This window comes from Carcharodon carcharias, chromosome 13 (genome assembly GCF_017639515.1).
Source record: "Carcharodon carcharias isolate sCarCar2 chromosome 13, sCarCar2.pri, whole genome shotgun sequence".
Classification (NCBI taxonomy): domain Eukaryota; kingdom Metazoa; phylum Chordata; class Chondrichthyes; order Lamniformes; family Lamnidae; genus Carcharodon; species Carcharodon carcharias.
Window position 1 is genome coordinate 16205271 of NC_054479.1, and position 7985 is coordinate 16213255.

At 44.4% G+C, this 7985-nt stretch overlaps 1 protein-coding gene across 1 annotated transcript; it reads right to left on the bottom strand.

The window, feature by feature from the left end:
- Positions 1–1481: 1481 nt before the first annotated feature.
- On the bottom strand, positions 1482–7985 carry crybb1 (crystallin, beta B1). Its single transcript, XM_041202755.1, has 5 exons — positions 7869–7985; positions 5240–5358; positions 3875–4007; positions 2425–2567; positions 1482–1688 (listed from the first exon to the last, which is right to left on the bottom strand). The coding sequence occupies exons 1-5, from the start codon at positions 7983–7985 to the stop codon at positions 1517–1519; spliced, it is 684 nt and encodes a 227-aa protein (XP_041058689.1). The 3' UTR covers positions 1482–1516.

Sequence of the window (7985 nt, forward strand, 5' to 3'; positions counted from 1 at the left end):
GCATCACTCTTTGGCGCTGGCTTAACAGATCAGGAGATTTTCCAGTCCTGTAATTTAAGGTTTATTATTTCATTTTTACGTATTTAACATTGGAGTGAACCATCCTGCTGCTCTTTGAACTCGTGTCATGGGATCCTTTGCATCCATGTGAAAGAGCAGACAGGGTCTCAGTTTAACCAAAAGATAGCACTTCCATCAGTGCTGCACTCACTCAGCACTGCAATAGAGTGTCAGCGTAGGTCTTGCATAAAAGTCTCTGCAGTGAGACTTGAACCCACAGCCTTCTAACTCAGATGTGAGTGCGCTACCCACTGAGTTAAGTCGTATACAGCCCGAAAATTGACAAGAAGCTGCACTCCTGGCTAATCGGAGCTTCATTATGCATTGACTCTGAGAGTGTGAAAGATTAACTTGAGGTGCTCTGTTGGACAATCAAATTTATCTCGCTGAAGTATTTCGTTTCCAGCTCATTGCTGAGTGGCAGTTGTGACACAATTGACCTTAGCGGCACTTGGAGGGAGAGAGAAGCCAAGTGGAGTTTGCACTACTTTCCAGGGACCTTGCTGTAAAGTATGTGCATACAAACAAGCCTGGAATCACTTTCAGTATGGTCAACTACCTTGTCAACACTCACTGTGGTGCTTATAAGTGAAGGATGGCCATGTGAGCTGGCCGCACTCGTGGAACGCAGGAGCACAGCCTCAGGGTAAGGGGGTCAATCATTTAGGACTGAGGCGAGGAGAAGTTTCTTCACTCTGAGTAAATGTAAATGACCTAATTGGCCACTAGGCAAGCTTGACAACCAATAAGAAGTGCAGAGTGCCTCCAGAAGGCAGGAGCTGCTCTCCTGTCACCAGCCTGCAAAGGAAGGTGGCAGCCATGTTGGGGACTGCTGCTGCCTTGCTGAATTGAGCAGGCAGCTCTTGGCAAGGTCATGGAAGGGACACAACAAGAGGGAGGCAGCCTTGCACGACAAAGTTGGAATTCTTTACCCCAGAGGACTGTGGGTTCTCCATTGTTGAGTATTTTCAAGGCAGAAATCGATAGATTTTTGATCCCTCAGAAAATCAAGGGACACGGGGAGTGTGCAGGAACATGGGGTTGAGGTAGAAGTTCAATCATGACCGTATTGAATGGTGCAGCAGGCTTGAGGGGGAACATGGTCACCTCCTACTCCTATTTCTTATGTTTTTTTATGTTCTTTTGAACCCAATCACTGCAGGAGTCCACATCTTCAGGACAGGAGGGGAGAAAACTAAAGAAAAGATATCTCCTCAGGAAATGCTCAACCGTATTATGAACCAGACTGAGACACTAACATTCATCCAATTTCTTTATTTGCATCATAAAGTATATTTTGGATTCTGAAAAATCTGCTTTACATTGTAAAGTGCAGAGAAATGAGCTGACCAGAATGGGTTAAAAATAATAATTGGAGCCTTCAACATAAATGATTCCATCAAATAAATGAGCTGCATCAGCTTCTCCATCAGCTTGCGGAGCTGTGAGTGTTTCCTCACTTAGTAACCAACTGGAAGCAGCCTTTCTGATGCCACTGCATGTCTCTGAGGCGACGAATGGACTGCATCTGGGGCTGCTGGGCGGACCAATCATTCCAGTGTTTGTAATCTCCCATCTCAAACAAGTACTGGTATCCTCTGTATCCAGGATATTGGTAACCAACCCACCTGCAACAAGGAGCGATACAATCGTCATGGTTCAGATACCAGTTGCGTCACCAAATCCCTATCCCCTCAGCGGATCCAATATTCCACTGAGGTTACAGTGATCCTATTCCCCCCCCCCCTCCCTCAACTCCCAATTACCACCCTCAGAGCAATGGCAGGTAAACCTACTGCCCAGTTTAAAGCAATGTTGCACTAGTCAGTCAGAAAGACCTTGGGCATGATTTCCAGTTTTTGTCGATTGATGAGGGCAAGATCATTCTTGAGTGTGATGTGCTGGTCAGAGCCATGTGGCCCACCCACACTCATTGCTCTGTCGGGAAGACTAGCCAATTGGTGGGCAGCTAGTAATCATGGAACTGCACCCCAGTCCCTGTCGGGAGAGAAGTGAAAACTGGGTAAGGGAAGACAGTCACCAATCAGACCCAACTCTAAATTGCACTTGAGTTCCAGGGTATGACAATTGCTTTTCTTACTTGTTTTAAATTAAATGATGTAAATTCTCTAGTCATCTTTTCCACCTTCCAGTGCTTTTTTTCATCACCTTGAAGCTCAAGTTTGGGAACGTAGCCAAACAGAGCCGCAAATCTTTTTTAACCTGCTGGTAATCCTTCTTCACAGAAATGTCATTCAACCACTGTCTCTAGGTATGATACACAAGGAAGAGATACCTTTTCTCTCTATCGTGTTTGCACTCATTACATGAATCGCCTGTGGCATTTGTACAAGGGTTACTCACGTGCCACTGGGAACCTTCACACTGCCCACACGGTCACAGAATCCATAAGCCCACAGGCTGGGAATATCATCCTCAGTGATCTCCATCTTGTTGCCTTGGAATTCAGCAAGTTCGAACAGGCAGATTTTATGCTCCTGGTTGTCCTGTTTAGTGGTTAAAAAAAAACTATTAGACAATTTGTTAAAATCAACTTTCCTTTTTATTATAGTAACTTCATTATTTGGGAGTGTAGATCGAATGTTAATTGAACAAAAATTCTCATCTGTGAGAATTTTTTTGAAAATCACAATAAAGCACAGGACATCAGCAATGGTGAAAAGAGTAGGGAAGATGAGATAGTTATTATATTCCAACAAGCTTGAGTTTTAAAAGTAGATTGTGGGACTAAATGAGAATTGTGGGAAGTAAGGAATTCCAAAGCTTTGATATCCCTGAATAGTCCAGGACATTGCGATGACTCTTGATTTAAGAGGCATTGTGGATGCAAGGATAAAGAAAAGACTTGCACTTTTCATAACCAGCAGATGTCTCAAAGCGTTTTAGAGCCAATGAAGTATTTTTAGAGGAGACGCGGTGGCCAATTTGCACACAGCAAGCCCCCACACACAGCCATGTGATCGTGATCAGATAATCTGTTTTCTGTGATATGAATTGAGGGATAAATATTGGTCAGGACACCAGGAATGAGCCCCCCCTCCACCCCCAATTGCTTTCCAGATAGTGCTGTGAGATTGTTTACATCCATCCAAGAGCCAGGCGGAACCTTGGTTTAACATCTAGTCCATCTCATCAAGGGTTTGTAAGATGGAATATTCGAAGCTTAAGAGAAGCAAAAGACAAAAGCAAAGGCCATTAATAAAGAAAAGTTAAGGATGAGAAAGAGGCTAAAGTGTGGAGGTGAGGGAGGAGACCTATCAAATGACAACTTTTTTGCTGTATTCAGCCAAGGGTTGCGAGATATGTATCCAAACACCCTCCCTAAATGTTGGCGCAGAACTTAAGTCTTGAACTAGCATCAACGTTATGGAGAGCGAAGGGTTAATGGCAAAAAGGGATGATTGCAATGAAACTATCTTTTACATATGATTGAAGAGTTTAAATTCTCTAGCCATCTTTTCCAGGTTCAAACTCCTGTCGCCAGAGCGCCTCTTCATCACCTTGAAGCTGCAGTTTGGAACTATGGACAAGCAGAGCCACAAATCTTCAGTTTGTTAGTAATGCCTCTCTACGGAAAAGCCATTCAACAACTGTCTCTATGTAATGGTACACAAGGGCAAGCTATCTTTACTCCATGGTGATTGCACTCATTAAATGAACAGTCTATGGCATTTGCCCGGGAGTTACTCACGTGCCATTGGGAACCGTCACACTGCCCACACAGTCACAGAATCCATAAATTATGTTTTGGCATAAAGTCACCAATTTTTTCAGCCAGGTCTGACTAACTTACCATGCAGACTGGACGGAAGGACATGAAACGGTCACTTCTGTAGCTGTTGGACCAGGAATCCCAGCGTGGATACTCTCCCTTCTCCAAGATGAACATCTCTCCACGGAAATTAGCTTGTTCAAAAGCGACCCAGCTGGGAGACAAAGCAGCATTAAAATCAGTTCGGAAAAGAAAAGGTCAACGTTTCTAAGAAGCAGCATTTCATTTTATTGATATTTCCTGAAGTTTCCCCCAGCTGTCCTGTGTCAAAGTGACAGATGATAACGGCAGAGACAATGGGCTGAGTTTTCCCTGTGGGCTTCTGAATCGCTTCATCAAGCTCAGATGTAGGTCAGAGGCCCGCACTGTGTGGGAAAGCAGTCACTCGCTGTGATTTTCCCAGGACGGCTAACGAATGGGCCAGAAGGAGGGTTCCGCATCCAACTAAAGATTTCAGGTAGGCTCTTGAAGCTGCAAGGCCAATCAGAGGCCTTCCAGTTTGAAAGGAGCAGTAGGATACCATGGCAGGTAAGTGAGGGAGAGACTGCTTCAAAATGGAGACTGCTTCTCCCCAACTTTTTTAAAGTTTCAGTAAAAATGGATTTTGCGGCTGGGCTGACCACTGTGGAGTGTTGGGGGTGGGGGAATCCTCTACAGGGCAGCCTGCAGCTCATGCTGCACCTGGGCAGGCAAGAAGAGTCTCCAGGTCTTTTTGGCATGCCAGCCCCCCCTGGTCTGTCACTAAGATGCCATCTCCAGGCAGTTGAACTGGCCCCCACCACCAGCAGGATCCCCAGCCTGTGAATTACACCCTTCTGAGATTTTGAGAAGTTTCTACATTAAGTTTCTGACTTCTGTTGGAGGTCTTTCATACACAACAATTAAGTAAGGGAATGAGTGTGTGCCTTTTCACTCTAAGGGGCTGCATATTGAAACTGCAAAGTGCAATTCCATTGAACTCCATTCCTCCACTGAGCCGTACTTTAATAAGCAACAGGCTGATGTGGTAACAATTCTAGAGCTGTACCTGTTGGGTTTGGGAGTTCAGGCGAAACGCATCTCAAGGCCACAACTGCTTGGCCACAAGTGGGTGTCCCATCTCCTCTAGTCACTGCTCTAGCAGTGTTTTGTTCTTTTGAAGGTACATATGAACATATGAATTAGGAGCAGATTAGGCCACTCGGCCCCTCGAGCCTGCTCCGCCATTCAATAAGATGGTGGCTAATCTGATTGTGGCCTCAACTCCACCTACTCCCAATAACTTTTCACCCCCTTGCTTATCAAGAGTCTACCTATATCTGCCTTAAAAATATTCAAAGACTCTGCTTCCACCACCTTTTGAGGAAGAGAGTTCCAAAGATTTACGACTCTCTGAGAGAAACTTACGGTCCACAGTCCACACGGACACTGCCCACTCTATCGAAGTTGCGGTCGCACAGGTTTATGCACTCAGTGGAAAACTCCAGGAATCTTCCCTGGAAGTTCTCCTGTTCATAAATGAAGATCTGCAGCAAAGGAAGAAGACAGTCAGACATCAAGAATCCGATTAGTCTGTGTTTCGGAGACTGACCTTGGTCTTCCAATCAGTCTTATTTTGATGCTTCTATCTTTTCGTGTGCCCAGAGGTCAAAGTTACTATTGGCAGTATGCAAAGTTATTTCCTTTTTTTTTGCTACAACTCTACAATTTGTACAATGAGAACACACAATTTATTTTAAGAAGCATGTTAGGGGCTCATGTGGTTCATTTAATGCTGACCTATTTTCTTATATTGTGGGTTCAAATCCAATCTGACTGAGCAGATGAAAGTTCCTCTGTTCCTACATTTCTCCAATGTCAATCTGGTAGCCAAGGACCATTTGTACACAACTGCCCTTGATACAGCACTAACTTGGTAATCTCACTCAGAGCGATGTGACAGAAGGTGCACACCTGAGGTTGGTGTCAGTGGAATGGAGTTGAGTGAACTTTACTATACATCAGACTGTGCTATACCTGAGCTGGGAACGCGAGTTGCTGATATTGGGGACTGGATTTTCAGTCAATGTTGGGGCAGGTGGGTTGGTGGGTGGTGAGGTAGGTTGCAGGCGTGCTCTGAAAACAGGGCATTTGGATAGCCTGTCAGTCTTCCAATGCCTCCATGGCACGCTGGAATTTTTAAAGGCAGAGTCGGTGGGTGGGGGGGGGGTTGGAGTGGAGCTGTGCGGTAGATAACAACCCACACACCTCCAATTAAGTTTCTGTTCAGCTCATTGAAGAGTTTGTTAACAGGATAGAGAGGAACGGAATCAAATTTTCAATGTTAACAACAGGAAGAGTGAACAGTCGGGGACACATTAGTGCACTGTTGTCAGGAGCACAGCAGGGTGTAGCTGTGTTTCATCATTGTAGCTGCCGATGGAAAGTCTTACATAAAAAAGGAATACTCAAACCGAGGTTCTCTTATAGCGGCACAAAGTTGCCATCTCTTGAGCAGAGTGGTTTGACTGCTCAAGCAGTGAGAGTAAGGACACTTGTGTGGACCATGAGGCTGCAGGTCTCTAGCTCCCCTGCCTTTTCCATTCATCTAGGCAATGGCAGGCCCAGGTTTGCTTTTCAGAATTGCCCTCCATCATGAGAACCCACCTCCAGGCTGCTCCTAGCGCCACTTATTAGGCACCAAACTTACCTCTGGGTCAATTAGAGCCTTTCCCTTTGAAAATCTCATGGCATCATTGATGCTGACATGGCGTTGGTCCGAGACCTGGAAATGATCCGACCTTCGGGTTCCCAACCCCAGAGTGAACATCCACTATGGGTGCCCCATGTGACAAAACGTCCTGTTTTGCGGAGCTGAACTTCCCCTACCTAAATGAGCCCAAAATTTAGCTAAATAAAAACTCCACCCACCAGGAAATTCTACAGGAGTTCTTTGGTATGGACGAGATCAGTAGATCCCTCCAGGAAACAGCATAAGTGGCTAAATAAGAAAGCTGCTTACACTGTTTCTCCAGGATTTCCAACAAATTGGCTTCAGGAGATTGAGAGAACTTCATGGAAATTCAGGGCCTTACCACCAGGTTCATAAACACTAACAAAACAGGATACATAATATTTCATATCATATTATCTTGTTTGCAAGATTTCCATCTACTTGCACACTCAAGGAATTTCTTCTGGACTATAATGTTGTAAAGTAGAAAGCTACCTCACACAAAGTCAGGTTTCACTATAAACCTTCACTGTTCACTGAAGCTGGAGGATTTACAGGTTACTTCCATTATCTGTTTCTTTGCGTAACTATAATTGTGTGTCTTCCTCTTCCCACAGGCATAGAATCAAAGAAGCTTTTTAGACTTGATGGCAAAGTAACACCAGGGGTGATGGTCACACTGAGGTATTTCAGTGTGCTCATCACCAGTAGTGACAAAGCCATTGTTTGAGATTTCCAACCTTAGGGTTTAAAAAATTAGTTGAGAAGTCTCCAACTGCAAATCTAGGTGTTGCAATGGTAGCTTTGTAGGTAAGACCAGAAGATCCAGTGCAAGTGATCAGGAACCAGGGCAAACAACTAAGAAAATCCCAAGTGGAAAGGAATTAAGAGGAAGAGTTAAGGAAATTGGGTTTGCTTTTTGGAAAAGAGGAAAATTTGAGGTGAACTAATTTAAGGTTTCAAATTACAAAGGAGACTCATTCAGTAGGTTGAGGTAAATTGATTAGTGATAAAGGATTCAAATACCAGGAGACATACACCACACAAGAACACAAGAATTAGGAGCTGGAGTAGGAGACTTCTTTTAGGAATACACTTGTCTAGCAAATTATTAGGAAAATCAATTGAAATGTATTCAACAGATAATTACATATGTGAATGGAGATAGAATGTGATTCAGGGATATAGTACCAAGGAATTAAATTGGATTAAAGAGGAATGAGTTTGTTGGATCCAGTGGCCCTTTTCAGCTCCCAAAACTTCATGTTTTTGCCCATGATGGGGTCCTAACCCATCAAATGCCTAAGGTACAGTTACACTTACCTTGAAGTTGCCTACTCCAGGTTCTTTGGTCTTAAGGCTCTTGGAGCCAGGAGCAGGGGTTGCACCGGCAGCAGGGGTGCCCTTTTCCTGAGTGGTGCTCTTTGTAGTCTGAGACAT

What these genes read in the sequence shown, in the direction of transcription:
- crybb1 (XM_041202755.1), bottom strand. Translation starts at nt 7,985, where the DNA reads ATGTCTCAGACTACAAAGAGCACCACTCAGGAAAAGGGCACCCCTGCT. An exon ending in GTCCGTGTGGACTGTGGACC is followed by an intron (nt 4,008 to 5,239) that starts GTAAGTTTCTCT and finishes TTTGTCTCCCAG; the next exon opens with CTGGGTCGCTTTTGAACAAG. An exon ending in GTGAAGGTTCCCAGTGGCAC is followed by an intron (nt 1,689 to 2,424) that starts GTGAGTAACCCT and finishes TCCTTGTTGCAG; the next exon opens with GTGGGTTGGTTACCAATATC.